General features: G+C 38.5%; 1 protein-coding gene across 4 annotated transcripts; it reads left to right on the forward strand.

Annotated features, from left to right (window-relative positions):
- Positions 1-16,890, forward strand: LOC124213657 (fatty acid synthase-like). Of its 4 annotated transcripts, XM_046615155.1 has the most exons (18): positions 1-107; positions 358-389; positions 847-1,034; positions 1,195-1,445; positions 3,247-3,478; positions 4,634-5,052; positions 6,482-6,775; positions 7,038-7,248; positions 7,545-7,705; positions 7,855-8,166; positions 8,285-9,059; positions 9,164-9,562; positions 10,826-12,792; positions 12,876-13,701; positions 14,639-15,108; positions 15,481-15,732; positions 16,029-16,283; positions 16,480-16,890. In XM_046615155.1, exons 3-18 carry the CDS (start codon positions 851-853, stop codon positions 16,609-16,611), a joined length of 7,140 nt encoding a protein of 2,379 aa, XP_046471111.1. In that variant the 5' UTR covers positions 1-107; positions 358-389; positions 847-850; the 3' UTR covers positions 16,612-16,890. The 4 variants fall into 4 exon arrangements, with proteins under 4 accessions (XP_046471111.1, XP_046471114.1, XP_046471110.1 ...); XM_046615154.2 differs by lacking the exon at positions 358-389 and having other exon boundaries at positions 18-107; XM_046615158.2 differs by lacking the exons at positions 358-389; positions 16,480-16,890 and having other exon boundaries at positions 17-107; positions 15,481-15,736; positions 16,029-16,194.
- Positions 16,891-18,696: the final 1,806 nt, after the last annotated feature.

Consider the following 18,696-nt stretch of genomic DNA (forward strand, 5'->3'; position numbering starts at 1 on the left):
GTGTTATAAAAACACGGGTGTCTGCGCTAGATAACGATCGCTTCGAGGTTCTTGAGACACTCTTGACGGTAGTACTTTTCACTATACAGAAGCGGGCTCTTAAAAAGGTTTGTAAATTTATTAAACATGTATAGAAAGCTTTATGCACGTACGGTTTAGTAGCGGGTAATACTATTGTTTAATCATATTACAAAGTAAAATTTTCATCTTCAATTTAACCGGTAGCTATATGAATGTACATTTGCGTATGAACATGGTGAACTGAATTTGCTGTACAGGTTTAGTATTTTCGAAAAATTAACGGTCAATAAGTAAAGTTACACATGTTTTAAACATTTTTTGTACATCCTTGAACAGGGTTCAGATCTGCGATTTGTGACAAGAAAATTGTAAGTAAAATAATGATTTCATTAAAAATGATGACTAAAATTAAGAATTATCGAGAAAATTATTTTGGATTGGTTCGGAAAGATTCGACAAATGATATGAAATTCAAATGGAATATAAAGTAATTTCTTTTTTTCATCGTGACTGTAAAATTATTATTCGTGTCATTTAATTTATTAATACGCCTGTTTGGCACACTTTAAAAATAGAGAAATAAAAATTCTGAACAATTTGTACCGAATTAAGGAGCAAATTGTGTTCATACGACATGTCTAATAAATTTCAAAAGAAGTTGCGTATTATAAGAACAAAGATTTTGAAAATTCTGTTATTGTTATCAAATTTACAAAAAATGTACGGCGATTCCACGTTACTTCACAGAGTTTCACACTACTTTCTACTTCTTCACTCTTGCGTAGCAAAAATTCTGTTAAATCACAAACATTTTCAACACTACAGCAATATGTCAGAAGAAAGTGGAAACGACGTTTGGAGCAAGCGATTGCCGTTTCCAAAACCGGGTGACGAGGTAGTGATTTCTGGCATTTCCGGGAGGTTTCCGGAGTCAGATAATTTAACGCATTTCCGAGAGAACCTGTTCAACAAGGTAGACCTTATCACCGGTGACGATCGTCGTTGGAAACTGGGTAAAGCATTATTTGTATGTGATTATGTCAGAAGGTATAACGCAGTACAGCCAAACCTATTTCGAAATCTTCAATACGGTTTATCACATTCAATTCGTATCCAAGCATTATTTTTAGAATTGAATCGAGTCCCTTGCCTTAAATTTACTCTTATTTGTAGAAAATCCAGATGTTCCTCAGCGAACTGGAAAGATAAACGATATTAACAAGTTCGATGCACAATTTTTCGGCGTGAACGTCAAGGAAGCTCACACCATGGATCCTATGTCTAGAATGCTGTTGGAACACACTTACGAAGCTATCGTCGACGCTGGAGTTAATCCAGAGCAGCTTCGTCGAACTAATACTGGTGTCTTTGTCGGCGCTTGCTACAATGACTCGGCACACGAGTGGGTGTACTCAACATTGAAGGTCAGAATAATAGAAACTTGTAGTATACTTGATAAAATTGCCTATAACTTGACAGAAAAGCTTACGTGGGTTAAGATATATGAATTTGCACTCACTCGTCATCAATGCGTATTCATGGCATTTTGAGAGTGCTCTTGAGAAATTATCAAAAACATATTTTTGGATCCCCGGTACTTCCTGTTTCCTAGTTATGGAGAAAATTGGAAAATATTCGTTTCTCAGTAGCCCGTTGTCAACTTACTACAAAAAGAACCGAGTTTATAAGGGACAGGTCAAACTTTCGGAAACAAATATCGTACAATGCTCATTAATTCTCAGGATTTTGAAAAAAGTCCGAAATATTTCAAAGTACTTTCTCTCTCGATGACATTAGGAGATCAATCTCTGAATTTCAAATGGGATATAGGTTTGATTGAGATCTTTCAACCCGAACTTAGTAGAAGACAACATCGATGCGTCGTGATTCAAGTTGGAAAAGACCTTTTTTTCCACGCTTTTTCTCATAAATTTTTAATCAGTGAGTCGCCAAATTATACGAATATATAAATATTTTAGTTAATGGGTGATGTAATTGTAACGATGATTCGCGTGGCTATCGATACGTTTGCTGGTGGTATCGTTGCATAACAATACGCCATTATCGTGAAAAAAATTATAACAGTCAACTAAGTTGATTTTCAGTATACTTTGTAACGTATGTATAAAGTATAATGAAAGAAATTAAATGGATGACTCTTGAAAATCTAAAAATATTAATTTTTTCCAGTAACTGGCTAATTTTTAGAGTTTCTTAGAATATCACAATCCTGACTTCAATTTCATCATCAGAGACTCTTAAAACATTGACTCTACGTCTTGTCGAGCTGATAATTATTCCAAATCCTATAAGATTTCGGGGTCAGGATTTGACACTTTGAATATTATTATAGTCTTCACATACATAGAATATGTGACAGTTACATCGCATATAAAAAGGAGACGAAAGTCGAAGTCGGAAGTTCCTACTGCTTTTCAGCACCAAAATTTTTCTTATCATTCGTATGCCGGTACCGCTCTTTCATCGCATCTTGCAACTCGGATATCGTTGCCTCACGGCTTGCACTAAAACAATCTTCAGATTCAAGGTTTGATCGACTTCGATAAAATATTGTTTCAAATACATCTCATTTTCGATATCAGGCCATCTTTTATAAAATAACGTCCCAAATATGTTTGATTTCCGACGTCCAATCGGAAGACGTAAAAAAACATCTTTCATACGTCTGAGTTGGAACTTCATCAGAAGTCTAAGATCCATCGTCTTCGCGGTGTTTATCCCAAAAACCGTATGTTGACTGGGGTCGCTAATTCGCGGATGTTCAGTAGAAGTAGAAATTATGTATCTAGCATTTCCGGAATTTTTATCACATAACTTGGTTCCGTGACTGATCACTCGTGCTTTAGATACCAACTGTCGTCGATGTTGTTGCAAGTATATCAGGGGTGAGTCTGTTTCTAGTATAAGTTATTGCAATGCCAGGAATGCAAGTGATCGATTCATCAAAATGCGATGGTTTATCACCAGTTTTTATCGGTTATTAAGAGTGCGACCAATTAAACTATGAATTAGTTACTTCTCTCACTTATACCAATCGATCGAACCAGCAAAGCGTAAGATTAACTTCGGGCTTCAATTATTCGTGTCATTGCTTCTCCAAATATATAGAATAAAGCACTGTAGCGGTTGAATGCAGGGTGTATTAAGTATAGTTTACGTGATAATAAGCAATATGCACCGAGAAATACTTCAATAATTCCATAGGTGGACGGACTGGGTTTATTGGGCTGCAGCAAGGCCATGATGGCTAACCGACTCTCTCAATGGTTGGGATGTACAGGACCCAGCTACACTGTGGATACAGCGTGTGGTTCCAGTTTATTCGCTATGGATAGTGCGTACAGGGCAATTAGAACTGGCGAATGTGAAGCAGCCATCGTTGCAGCTGCCAACCTGTCACTCCATCCGAATGTGTCACATCAGTTCTTTCATATTGGTACGAAAAGTTGTGTCCAAAAAATTTAAACAAATAGGCCGTTTCTTCACATGTATAAGCGATTGTAATCTTACGATACTGAAACGAGAAATTCATTCAAAAATAGAAAGACTCGACAAGCCCAATTGACTCGGATTCTGCGAGCACAGGAATTGATCATTTCGTCTCCAAAAATGATCGTCGAGTCTGACATCAATATCGCTTGTTGTTTTAACGAATGTTGTACTGCAATATTTGCTGTCTATTTATTTTATCGGTATTTCATTGATTTTTCGTAAATTCAATTTCGAGAATTGCCTTTACGAGTTTCAATCATTCGAATGGCATCGGTTGCCCAAAATAATATACATCTACAAGTTGAACAATATAATTATCATACGTAACGATCTCGAAAATATTACACAACATATGAGTTTCCTTGCGCTACATTCATTAAGTACCCCATTTTAATCGTGAAACTGCTCAGGTAATGTATACATAATTTTTTGCTGTTAATCAGGCACGCAACAGTTACGTTCCCACTCATTTGATTTGAATCCAATTCAGAACAGGGGATCGGAAATTGCTTGCAGTCGCTTCAAATCGTTAATATCATCGGTGGAAGTCTCTCGAAATCACTGAATATCTCGGGAAATTGAAATCGTTTGAAATCGGTCAAAATCCCATGAAATCCAGCGAAACAAGTAAATGTTCTGTGACTGATCTGTGAGAAAAAATGGTGAAAACATTATTTGAACAGTTTTTTGGTTCAAATTATGTTGCTAAGATTGTTACGCATGATGAATACATCGTTTCGCGTATAGATGTCTATTCCTTTTGGCCACCGGTGACAATTGAATGACTGATACTAATCAGGTCAATTCTGAGAAGCAAATTTTGGAAGAATAGTGAAAAGACGCCAACACGGTTAGAATTTCGAATTCATAGATAGAATAATGGCCCATAAGATGGAATTAGCGGTCTGAGCTGCATGTTACAGCTCAAGAAAAGACCTCCAAAAGTTTGAATTATCTCTGGAGCTCTGGAGGTTCCATAAATTAAAACTAACAATAAGAAAATTCACACTTTGTCGACACTTCCATTGTGAATATCCAATATTTGCATCTTCCCAGTGATAATACCTCAATTTATATAATGCAAATTTCACCCTATCAGGTGTACTTTCTCCCGACGGACGCTGCAAGTCATTTGACAATGAAGCGAATGGCTACGCCCGAAGTGAAGCTGTATGTGTTGTCTATCTCCAGAAATCGAAGGATGCAAAACGTAATTACGCAAATGTCGTATACACCAAAACTAATTGCGATGGTTTCAAAAAAGAGGGCATCACGTATCCGTCGTGCACGATGCAACAAACATTACTTGAGGAATTTTACGTCGAGTGCAAAATCCCACCGTCGAGTATGGCATTCGTAGAAGCACATGGGACCGGAACATCAGTTGGTGACCCTGTGGAGCTCGAAGCTATCGACAAAGTATTCTGCCCCGGTCGAACTACTCCGCTACGAATTGGTTCAGTCAAGTCAAATATGGGCCATTCCGAACCAACAAGTGGACTTTGTTCTATAGCCAAGGTATGTCCCACGTGGCACAAAAACATAAAGTCGTTAAAAAACCGATCAAAAGGTGACTATTGACCCGTGTTTTGACCTTGAAAAGATATCTTTATATACAAAAAATATCTTCATGTTCCGAAGATTCCTTTGGTGAATTTTGGGCGTGCCAAAACGATGGAGTCGAAAAACTGAGTCATCATTTTCACAACTTTCAGTTTTATGCCATTATGAAATTTTCATAATACAATTCTCCTTCTCTTTGCGGGGCCATTCGAATATCAAGTCACGCCGCTTCGGCCATTTTGGACCCTTCCTGTTCCGTCCCCCACGTCAAACATCGTTAAGCAGTTTTTGATCCCCTCTCTCGATGTAACGTGATTTACTTCATTCACGCACGTCTCCTCCTCTCTTCGACCGTAGAATAAGAAATTTATTAATAATATGACGTATAATGTTAATTGTTCGACCTAAAAACAAATTAGTACGCATAAAAAGAGCGTAACGTGACGCCGCAAGTTTGTTCTCCTCGCCCTGAGAGCGTGACGTAATATTTGAATAGCCTCCTAACTTACATTGGTTTTCAATTTATTACGAATGTTTTGAGCCATTCCAACAATTCTCACCCAACAGTCTGGCATAAAAAAATTGATCTATATGATAAGCTGATGTCATATCGAGAGTGATCAGGTGTGATGATCTGTCAAATATTAACCCTGCAACTCTATTGATCTTCAGGAAAACACCTAATCTTTATTTTTATACACAGAAGTTTGGACTTTGTTCAGAGATTTTTTAAACCTGTCAGGTGAATTGTAAAAAAAATAAAAATGCGTCATTGTTTCTTTGTAAAGAGGGCAAATTTTTCGTGAAAAATATCGATTTCTCCAGTAAATTAGCATTCACTGCTTAAAATTCATTGCTTGAAGAAGAATCTCTGAATTTTCAGATTCCATGGAACAAAAATTCATTCCTGTTTGTTCTCTAAAAAAGATAGTGGCTTGATTTCATTGAAATTGAATTTTGTATAGCGGGGTTGAACCGAATTTCTCGTTCGGAGTCATGTCTTCGTTTATAAAATCATTCGTTACTCTTACTAAAAATAACCGTAAACCTGATAACTATCGTGTCATAATCTGGGATCTTTATTCATGAGATATGGGTGGGGCAAAATGGGGCATCTCCAAAAAATTGAAGGACACGTATTACATTAAATATTTCTAAATCGTTCTACATTTTAATCATGATGAGTCTTATGCTTATGGAAGTGGGTAGCGGAAGCTGGAGCAAAGTGGAGCATTTCAGGAAATAACGTACGATCATGGGCATTCGAATGATATTTCTATATTTCTATAATAGCAAATTAATCTATAATAGCAAAACAAAACCGTTCTGCTTTCGAAACGAAAAATGTTTTAAAATACTTTACGTTAAAATACTTTAATCATAGGTTCTCATTGCTATGGAGAGTGGATACATTCCGCCAAATTTAAATTATAATCATCCACATGAAGGAGTCGAAGCTTTGAAAACTGGTCGCATCCAAGTTATCACTGAACCAACACTGTGGGAAGGCGGTTACGTTGGCATAAACTCTTTCGGCTTTGGAGGTAGTAACGCACACGTGCTTCTGAAGTCGAATGTGAAAGAGAAGATCAGAAATGGCTCACCTGATGACGATATGCCCAGACTTGTTGTCGTATCCGGGCGAACAGTGGAAGCTGTGAATACTTTGTTGGACGATGTACGTATTAAATTTTTCCCACAACAACTGCATGAAAAACGCGGGTTTTCGAGCGTGTGAAGCGGGCCGAAAGTTGCAGACTCTTGACCGGGGAAATAGAGAAGGAGAAAAAACTCTTTTATTTTATTTCTCCCGAACAACATTTATGCGACAGAAAATACGGCATAACGATTCATGTTTCGCACAGTCAGGGTTTATTTATTTTCACGCAATTAGTAAATTTCATCACGCCATTGATTATACAAAAATTAAATGATAACAGCTCGAGAGCAGACCAGTAGATGTGGAATACGTCAGCCTTTTCCATGATTTACACGCTACAGAGATTCCCGGCCATCCATACCGTGGATACACGATACTTCCTTCCCGAGGCGTATCGAGGAAAAACGTGAGAGATGTACAATATTACTCGGGTGCAAAACTGTCGACTACGCTGATTTTCGATGGATTTGGTTCTGAGTGGGTAAAAATTGGTAAGTCTTATGTAGTAAACCGTGGAATAAATCCTGGATAATAAGCACGGCTTTGGTCTATCTTTTAGATATTGTATTATACAGAAATTAGATTAAAATTCATCCTATTACACTAGTATAGCGTATACCTTACAAGGTGGTTTTCTGTGCTGCTGTCGAAATCCACATATCCGTAAAAGTGGCGAGTTGCATTCACAGAATCGATTTACTTACAATTAGTACGAATGCCTGTGTGAACGTTAGTTTATCGTATCGCAACGCACAATAAGACGCGAACTAATTCAATGTTTGATCAGGTCAAAGTCTGTTGCAAGTCCCGGTATTTGCCAAGGCTCTACAGAAGTGCAACAGCGTTCTCAGATCTTACGGCGTGGACATTTTTGATATTCTCAACGCCAAAGATCTGAAATCCATCAACAACATTACAAACTCGCTTGTTGGTACCACTGCAATACAGGTAGAGTGTTTACACGGTAACCTTGAATGTTACAAGATTGGCAAAGACATCGATATTTCTAGTCGAATAATATTGTTTCAATGAAATCGATAAAATAATGCAGATCTAATGAATCCTGGTAATAAATACATATATTTATTCATTTACAGATTGGTTTAGTCGATGTATTATCATCCTTAGGGATCGCGCCGGATTACGTTATTGGGTATTCAGATGGAATCTTGGGCTGTGCGTACGCCGATGGTTGTTTGACTGCGGAACAGGCAGTTCTGGTGGCACACTTCAAAGGAAATCTACTCACAAAAGGAGGAGAATGGCTCGAATCTTCAGCAAACGATATTTGTAATCATGAAGATTTGACGCCTCTGCCGAAGCCGAATTCTGAAGTCATTAATGACGTTGTTACGGAGAATTCTTCATCTGGCAAGCAAGAGAAATGTCGGAAAAATTTTACAACTAAGGTAAATCATAAGTAACAAGACGATTCAAAGAAGCCCTGAATTGGAATTTGAACATCAGATTCTCACTGAAGATAGCATGGCAACAGATATAAGAATTATCAGAAATACTCAATTGCAGGCTTACGTTGAATTTGATGGAAATGAGACCTACACCGGCATTACCAATCACGGTCAAAATATCGTAGCAGCTGGTCCGAAAATACTAACTTACTTGCGACGAGTTATTCCGAATCCAAAACCGCGTAGCCAGAAGTGGATGCAAAGCAACAAGTGCGAAAATAGTTCGGATCGGCTTTTCTCGCCTGAGTACTGCTTTAAAAACATAATGAACCCAGTTAAATTCGAAAATGTATCAAGCCTGATACCGGAAAATGCAATAACGATTCGAATGGGACCGCATAATTGCCTACCAATGAACAGAATCAATATCACTTTGACTCAAGGTGGAACTGAAAACTACCTGGAATTCTTACTTATTGCCATTGGGAAAATGTATGAAATCGGTTTGAATCCACAAATGAGTAAGTTTTACCCCAAGGTTCAATATCCGGTCAGCCGTGAGACTCCTACTATTTCCCCGTTGGTACGTTGGGACCATACCGAGGACTGGTGGGTCACGCGTTGTGATAAGATTGAGAAACTTACAACTGGAGAGAGAGTCGTTCATATAAACCTCGCTGAAGATGAGTTTGAAGCGATGGCAGGGCATGTTGTCGATGGAAGAAACTTGGTACCTGCAACTGGTTACCTGAAAAGCATTTGGCAAACAGTGGCAATGATGCAAGCACAACGATATGACGAAACTTCGGTGGTATTCGAAAACGTCAAATTTCACCGGGCTACTACTATTCCAAAAAAGGGTGATCTTACACTCGAACTCACGGTTCACAAAGGTGAGAATCACCGACGTTCCACGTGATTATTCCATGCTAACATAGTGCTATGAATCTTTTGAAATATCAGCGCACGTACTAACTTGAACGGAACTTTTTCTTAGGCTCAGGTAGATTTGAAGTCGTCGAAGGTGGTACTTCTGTGGTCACGGGGTTCGTTCGCACCGTTTTAAACGCCGCTTCAGAACGCACTAGGTCCGAGTTGTTACCGGAAAACAGCGATGAACTCGTCCTGACAAGTAGAGATATCTACAAAGAGTTGCGACTTAGGGGATATCAGTATGCGGGATTGTTTCGGGGCTTAAAACAGGCATCGGTCAAAGGAACCAAAGGTCTTATAGCATGGGAAAGGCATTGGGAAGCCTTCATGGATAATATGCTGCAAATAAAAATTCTTGGAATTGACACTCGAGGCTTATTCGTTCCCACCGGTATTCAGAAGCTTGTTATTGACGCAAAGGCGCATTCTAATCAGCTCCGATCAATGCCCGATAAAGAGAAAGGTAAGAATCACAATCCTTATTAAGAATATTAGACTCATTCCACATCTAATCTTTGTATAATTAATCAGGAATTAAGATTGGTGTTTTCAAATTTTCTGTAATTTTTTTTGAACATTATGTGGAAAATGTGAATCTATCTAGAAATTTCGTATTTTCTTACTCTCAACTTCAATATTTTGCTAGTTATACGGAATTTGCAATTATTAAGTGCGCTCAGAAATTGGAAACGTGCTTTTTTTTTAAGTGTTCATATCTTCGGTCGCCTTTATTCTACAAATTTGAACAAGTAATCGTTTTGAAGCTTTTGGACGATACTTCCGAAATATAATCATTGAATTTTCGGGTATTGAGAAATCTTGATTGTTACCAAACAATTATATCTTGTGTTACTAGTGTAGATGTATTTTATTCACTGACTCGAATTTGAAAACGCATTACTATGAAGATCGCCGAAGCTGGATATGAATGAAATAAATTTATAAACTGCTGTCAAATGTTAAAGAATTGGTTGGAATCCGAAGTAGGTATTCATATTCTACCAATCTGGACATTTCCAACTTAGTTTGCTTTTTTCTCCGATATTTATTGAAACATATCTTCAACACTTAAGCACTCGCAAAAGATCATCTTTGTTATTATTTTTGTACAGTTTCGGTAGAAGCGTGGTAACATCACTCTGCAATTTAGGAGAATGGATGTTTTATCGCTTCCACATATTTTACAGTTTATGAGATACATTTAAAAAGGTAATAAGCTATAGAGCTTTACCCGAACATTGAGGTGCATGCAACAAACTTTCGTCTCATAAATATCTCAGCGATATAATAACATTTTCACTCACTAAAAAAATTATAAAAGGAAATCAAGGATGTAAAATTGTCGACCTACTGATTTTTATTCTACGCATAAATATTTGGTGACCAAACCGTGACTCTGGAACTCCAATAACTACGTCCTTTTTGTTGATATAACTTGCAAATTCCAAGAAGCCACCGAATAAAAATTGTCGGACTTTAACAATTGCCGAATTTTTGTTCATGTAAATTTCGAAATTGAACCTCACTATATTTCGGCTGAAATCGCCCACGGTACTTGAACATGATTGAACAAAATCTCACGACTTGACGAATGGGCGTCGTTGAGATCCAAAGGTGGTCGGATTCAGCGGCAGTCCTCCTTGCTTTATGGTTTTGCTGACACAATCGCATCAGTTAAGCGTCTCCAAAAATTCCTATTAATCGGGTGTTCATATTATCATTGCAGTATTCTCAGTGGAGTTTCACAAAGATATGGACATTATCATCTCAGGAGGAGTAGAAATACGTGGGCTGAAAGCTAGTGCTATTCCCCGAAGAAGACCGCATGGAGACCCGGTTCTTGAGAATTACAAGTTTGTAGCGCATCGCGATAAAGCTGACACGGAACTCCAAGTGGTGACGAACATTGCTACGCAGATAGTGCTTGAGAATCATTCCACTCTGAAAATAAAAACCATAGAATTGTTTGGCGTAGTCGAAAATTTGTTATCTGAATGTTTGATATCTCCTCTGATCCAGAAGGTTTTAAATAATTTACCATTATTACAAGCCGACATAAATGTCATCGCTCCACTCCACGAAATTGCGATTGATGCAGTACCCGACGGTATTACAATCTTGGAACCTAAAAAATTGTCCGCCGAACTAGATGCCCTTCTAGTTGTTACCCATGGACTGCTTTGGCACAAGGATGCCAGAGTGTTGAAAGAGGTCCAAGCGGTCATAAAAGACACAGGTTTTATACTTGCCAGAGAGCCACTGAATGCGAATGTTGATAGTCTTCGAAGTGTCGTGAGCGAAAACTTTGATGTCATTCTTGAGAAATCTACGTCAAAAGAATTACTACTTCTTCTACGTAGAAAACAACAACTGTTTCCATTGACTACCGTGGTAAGAGTCAACAACGATGAATTCACATGGATCGAGACTCTGCAAGCTGCTCTGAAGGGGGAGAAAGATAAAGCCGTTCGTTACAGAAACCGAGTACTTCTTGTAAGTGAAGGAGATTACGAAAGTGGACTCATAGGACTGGTTAACTGCTTGCGAAAAGAACCAGGCGGTGAAATTGTGCGAGGACTGTTGATTCAAGATTCGCAAGCTCCGAAGTTCTCTTTAAACGATCCATTCTACTCGCAGCAATTACAACTAGACCTGGCCCTCAATGTTCTACGTCCAGGAAAATTATGGGGATCTTATCGGTTTTTCCCGATGGAACCATTGGCACTCAAACCAGTTTACCATGCTCAGATAAATCAGTATACGCGTGGTGATTTGAGCACACTTAATTGGGTTGAAGGTACAATTCAGCCTGACGAACAGCAGAGAGATATTATCAAGGTACATTATTCATCGTTAAACTTCCGTGATGTTATGCTGGCTACCGGAAAATTAGTGGAAGTGGCCCCAAAAACGAGACAAGAGCATGGAAACTTAATTGGATTTGAATTCTCTGGACGAGATTCAAACGGTCGCGCAGTAATGGGAATGGTCCGGACCGGGGCCTTGTCAAATTTGTGTGTCTGCGACAGGGATCTTCTTTGGGCGGTGCCGGATAGCTGGACGTTGGAGGACGCAGCTACGGTGCCTGTTGTTTATGGAACGGCCTATTACGCGCTCATGTTGAGTGGTAAGATGAAGAAAGGAGACAAAGTGTTGATACACGCCGGAACCGGTGGTGTTGGACAAGCAGCGATAACTTTGGCACTTCACGAAGGCTGCGAAGTTTTTACTACCGTGGGTACACCAGAAAAACGAGAGTTCATCAGAAAACAATTTCCACAAATCGATGACGATCATATCGGAAATTCTCGAGATACGAGTTTCGAGCAACTGATTCTGCGGAAAACTCGTGGACGAGGCGTGGATATCGTGTTGAATTCCTTGGCAGAAGAAAAGTTACAAGCATCTGTTCGTTGTTTAGCAACGGGTGGACGTTTCCTAGAAATTGGTAAATTTGATCTTGCGGCAGACAATCCTATTGGAATGGAAGCTTTTCTGAAGGGCATCAGTTTCCATGGAATTTTCTTGGATACCTTATTTACCGCTTCCTCTATTGAAAAAATGAAACTGGCAGCAATGCTCACTGAGGGAATGAAGGCTGGTGCAATTAAGCCTCTCATTCGTACCGTATTTCCAATAGACCAAGTCGAAGCTGCATTTCGATACATGGCAGCTGGAAAACACATCGGAAAGGTTTGATCCGCGTGTCATACATTTAGAGTGAATGTAGCACACACGAATACATCGCGAACTTACTAAGAAAATCCTTTTTTCAGGTGATTGTAAAATCTAGTAACGATGCCAATGTTCACCTTCCTCTTGCACTTCCTCGTTACTACTGTTCAAAAGATGGCAGTTATCTGATTCTGGGTGGCCTTGGTGGCTTTGGTCTTGAGCTAGCAGATTGGCTCGTATTTCGGGGAGCTAGAAAATTAGTTTTCACCTCCCGAAAGGGAATTAGTACTGGGTATCAACGTATGCGCATTGACATTTGGAAAAGCTACGGAGTCGAAATTCTCGTAGTAGCGGGAGAGGATGCCTCATCCCACGAGGGCTGCGAGGCCATTCTGAAAAAAGCGGCAGCGCTTGGTCCAGTATATGCTATTTTCAACCTGGCTGTTGTATTGAGGGACGCCCTCTACGAAGATCAAACCGTAGAATCATTCGAAGAATCCTTCAGAGCCAAGGCTAGGGCTACCAAACAGTTGGATAAATTATCAAGAACGTTGTGCCCTGAATTAAAGCAATTTGTGATATTCTCGTCAGTGTCTTGTGGCAGAGGTAATGTTGGACAAACCAATTATGGAATGGCCAATTCCATCATGGAAAGAATATGCGAGAGAAGAGCGGCAGAGAACTTGCCTGGTTTAGCCGTTCAGTGGGGGGCGATTGGTGACGTTGGCCTGGTAGCTGACATGAATGAAGAACACAAGGAGCTTGTCATAGGCGGCACCCTACAACAGAGAATTATCTCATGTCTGCAAGTGCTCGACGGTTTCTTACAACAGAACTGTCCAGTCGTATCCAGCATGGTGGTTGCCGACAAAGCTACTCATTGTCATGGAGCTGGAAATATCATCGAGACAGTCCTAAATATAATGGGTATGGAAATACAATTTTAGTCTTATCCGTTTTAGTATTTGGTTTCAAATAGATTCCCCGATGACAGTTTTTTCTTAATGATTTACGCAATGTCCAGTCCTATGTATCTTATCGTAGGTACATGCGTCATGGTAGGTCGTTCATAATTTGGATCGGCAGATATTTTAGTCGGGAGGATCTCAAACTTGTCACAAACCGTTCAAAAATAATGTGTCTGAAATTCCAACACCCTATGTCAATGAAAGCCCTTACACTGTCAAGAAAGGGTGTACTCTACGCAGGGTTGATCGCAGATGAGAAAATGGTTTGGGCGGACGAATATTTTTCTCATCGTAAAATGCAAATTGTTCAACAGAAAATATACACAATCCGCGAGTTAAAATTTTTAAATATAGTTTAGATCAGATAGGTACGAATCTTCAGTATGTGCGCCGGATACATCTGTTTCTTATTTGGTATAACATTTCGAGTATTTCTCTACGCGAAGTATACTTATATAGAAATATATAAAAAAAATATGTATGTACCTGTCTTAATTTTGCGGGGGTGAATTAATATTCACATATTGCTTCCAGGTGTCTTCACTTAATGTTCGATTCATTTCTTGTATATTTCTGTGTTTTCGTGGATCTGATGATGCATATCTTTAACAGACGATTTGAATTTCAAAATGAGAAAAACGAAAGTTACTTTTCTCATCTGAAAATCGTCCTTGAATAGGGGAACTCCAAATTTTATTGTTCAAGGGTTTTCATTAACGGCAGAGATTGAAAATTTAAGGACATTAGTTTCGAACAATCCAGTACATCTCTGGGGGGCGTTACGATTGAAATTATTCCAAATCCAAGTTAAAAACTACCCTATTATGCGTATGTGTACGTTGCTTTTCTCTTCGTAAACTCGGAAACTTGTCCAAACTGTATCTAATTTTTCGTAGGATTGAAGGACCTCAAAACAATCAGTATGCACACACCATTGTCGGAGCTAGGGATGGATTCTATGACGGCAGTTGAAATTAAACAGACTTTGGAACGTGATTTTGACGTAATCCTAACCACATCCGATATTCGTGTTCTCAATTTCGACAAGCTTCAAAAAATAGCTATGAAAGATAGCATAGAAAACGAAAGACAAACAAGAACGGTGCAGGAAATAGATGAGTTTGCTGGCACCAAGCTGCTTATTCGTAGGTTAGACGTGGACAAGCTCGATAAAAATATTTACGTGCACCTGACAACTGAAGCTGAGACTGGAAAAGAAGTCTTTATGCTGCCTGGAATCGAGGGAACGTGTACCGTATTCAAATCGTTGGCTAGTAAACTCAAATCTCCAGCGATTTGTTTCCAGCCTACAGCAGTTCCGACGAGTTTAACGTCGATTCACGAAATGACTGATTATTTTATCCCTGTAAGATACATTCACGCAAACTTTGATGATTTACAGTCATAACCGAGGGGTCAATTAGCATCAAAACTGTGTACACCACGTCTCCTTATCCTTAATATGTTTCAACATTCTCTTCGAACATTGCCTTGCAACACCTGAAATCTTATTTAGAAATTTTTTAACTTTCTTTGGTATTCGTAAAACCTCCCAGACATCTGAGAAATTTATCTGGAATCCAACAAGATCTCCCCGCATCATCTTTGATCATCTCCACACATCTTAAAGTATTATTGGCCCGTTGAATACTGAAATTCTCTCGTAATTTACCCCACGGTTACAACAGATTGATCGATCTTTTACTCGTGTGTGATATTCATTTTTGCCAATCCACAGCATATTAACTCAAAGAGCAACGAGCGCAGAGAATTTGTATTAGTCGGATACTCCTTTGGAAGTATTTTTGCCGTGGAGCTTGCAAGGCGTTTGGAAAACCAAGGGTTCACAGGTCGCCTCGTGCTGCTTGATGGTTCACCTTTCTATACAAAAGCACTCGCCGGATCTTTGCTTGAAAAATCTGATGAAGAGATGCAATTTTATACCATAATGGCGATGATGAATAGTGTGGCACCCTTGTCCGTCGCAAAAGTTAGTGAGTTTCCGCATATGAATAATCTCAACCTGGTCACAGTTATCTACGTCATGTAAATTTAATTGAAAAACGTTACTAGCTCGATATTGTTTTGATATTGCACTATCATAGCTGTCTCTCCATTCCCTCAATTTTATGACTTGATCTATTAATTTTGCTCTTTTTATTCTCGTTCCTGTAGTGAATGTTGACTTTGTTTGATGATGTACGTGATAAATTGTTATTTCCGTATTAGGAATATATTTTGTAAGTACGAACTGTCAGCATGCAAGGTGAATTCTTGTTGTTTCAGCTTACCTCAGAATTGCAAAATTGCAGTAGTTGGGATGAGAAATTAACAGTGTTTATGAGAAATTTGCCCGAACATTTGCAGTTGAATGTCACACCAGATGATCAAAAAATCATTTGCTCATCTATTTATTCTCGACTGAAAGCTCTCAAGAGTTATGAGTGTTCAGAATTACCACCCATAAAATCTTCCATCATCCTCGTGAAACCTAAAATATCCGAGTATTCTGTTTCATCAGAGGACTACGAATTAGGATCGGTGAGTTTTTATCTGTCAACGATTTACTTCAGTGGACGTTGAAGCGACGTCTCGGACCTTTGACATAAGAGAAATTACGTGTATGAAGCAATTTGATTTTCGTACGATTCGAACTGTAAAACGAGTGCTAGTGCATTATCAGCTTGTAACACTGTTTTCAATTAGTTCAGGAACTACAATCACGCCTTTCTTGCAGGTCACTTCGGCTAATGTGAAAATATACTACGCGAATGGCAATCACTTAACAATGCTGGATGATGATATTTGCGCAGCCGCTGTTAACGGAGAACTTGCAGATGATGTGATACGTAATTCAAGCGATGCGTAATAGAAAATATATCATTTGGTCAGCAATTTTACCTGTGGATAAAGTAGCTGGTATACGTACCGAGAAATTCTGCCGTTGAAAACTATGCGTAAAATTTTTACTACGCTAGACGTTTTCAATCGTTTACTTATTGTTAGTGGTGAATTTATGTAGTAAATTTGAATTCTTGCAAAAAACACGATGTAGAACGAGGTATGTAGACATCGAAACATCAATATTGATTATTATTCAACGCTGATCAGCCACTATTCCTGTAATACATACGCGATATGAAAATGATATTTATTGAATTTTTTCTCCTGCCCTGCAACGTATATAATATAATATATTATACATATTTAATATAATATCTTTTGCGGAAACGTTGATTGTGGGGACAGCAAATCGAATTTTCGTATTGACATTCATCGATGTTACTTCCGAACAACTTGCATCCGCTGCTCAAAAGCCACAAAAAATAATTAATAGCTTAGAGGGTCCGTCGTGTCCTGGGTTACCCTATAAATTAATGTGATAAAAAATATTTCCAACGTAACATATACAGGGTGTTTTCTAATAAACACCGCAATATGTTGGGTTGCTTACCACCGAGGGAAACAAAAATCGGTAAAACAGATCTACCCAGTCACAATCACTTTAGTCAAGTCAAGTCACTTTACTCATTTTAAAGGACTTGAAACGTTCTACCTACCGATAACTGGTACAGGTATTTGTTCGCAACAGTGGTAGACAAGCCAAGATACGGCCATGCTTACTGGGAAACATCCAGTATGCTCATTTTCGAAAATGCGTACCGTGTTACATTCAACAGGATGATTTCGTCCGTAGTTAGACAACTGAAGATACACTTGGCGCGTACCCGCCTACATTTAGGCGATTCGATCTATTTTTATCGTTGGTTGAATGTTCTACGGTGTGCATACTCCAAAATACGCAGTATACCTAGGTAAAAAGTGTCATTTACAAGAATAAACAATCTGTTGTGTTATGTGATCGAATGAAGTTTTATTGCAAAGTCGTTTCTGATGTTCGATATTAATTTATTATTTATAGTTTGATAAATTGCGACGTAATAATATAACCACAATTATTATTAAATTCCATTGTCAATGCAAGAATCACAAGAAATAACGATCGTGCGAATATGCTAGAAATATCGCATTCATTGTTAATAATGATTGCGTAGTGGGGGAGAAACCATTAAGAAGCCAATGATATCAAATCTCTGACCTATACTTCTTAGGAATAAATGTAAACGAATACTAGAGTTACGAAGAATTCGCATACCTGTCTTCACGGCTGATTTTTAATTTAATATGACAATTAATTTATTTAAATTGACGTTTCTATATTTCATCAAGGTAGATTTATTTTATTCAACACGACTATTGTCAGTGCATACGAATTATATCTTATGCCATACCAAAATTTTCATATATTTATCAGCTAGTTCGGGAATCACCGGATTCTACGTGGTTTCATAAATTCGAAATTTTGATCTGGCCTTCGCTTCTGCATTTGCTTTACCGTGTAAATAGCTGTGTGAGTAATTAAGTGGTGACATAGGGTAAAAGTCGTCAGGTAAAGGAAGGGGTGAAGCTTCTGACCTAGTTCAGCCATCGAGGGCCACTTCCATCTCAATGGGGTCACGATGTAAGATGGTATTCATTTCCTCCTGTAGGTAGAAGATCTGGAATGCATACTGGCTCAAAAATAAACATGATCCCAATTAGTATTTCAATTAGCTTTTGTAATTATAGCAGGAATAAACAGAATACATTCATGCTCAAAGCTTAGAAATATTCGTGGTTGTTGGCAATATATTGAAATTACGAACGCTTTAATTACATATTATTACTTATCGGAGTTGAGTGGCCAATTGCCGTGTATTAAATTTCATTATACAATTATACGAAACTCATATTCTGTATAATCGTGGTATGCTGGGTAATTTTTCTGTAGAAAAGATTATATCTATCATTTCAGATCGAATATTTTCTGTAGGGCCGCACTGTGTGGGATTTTCATTCCGCAGGTTCGCACTAACTAGGATAAAATTTCTGCTGAAAAGATCCTGTAGGATAT

The sequence above is a fragment of the Neodiprion pinetum genome, chromosome 3 (genome assembly GCF_021155775.2).
Source record: "Neodiprion pinetum isolate iyNeoPine1 chromosome 3, iyNeoPine1.2, whole genome shotgun sequence".
In the NCBI taxonomy this organism is placed as follows: Eukaryota; Metazoa; Arthropoda; class Insecta; order Hymenoptera; family Diprionidae; genus Neodiprion; species Neodiprion pinetum.

Bases quoted from the DNA above. Each gene is read 5' to 3' on its own strand.
- LOC124213657 (XM_046615155.1), top strand. From the start codon at position 851: ATGTCAGAAGAAAGTGGAAACGACGTTTGGAGCAAGCGATTGCCGTTT. The intron at 6,776-7,037 runs GTACGTATTAAA...AAATGATAACAG, and splicing joins TGAATACTTTGTTGGACGAT to CTCGAGAGCAGACCAGTAGA. The intron at 12,793-12,875 runs GTTTGATCCGCG...TCCTTTTTTCAG, and splicing joins CTGGAAAACACATCGGAAAG to GTGATTGTAAAATCTAGTAA.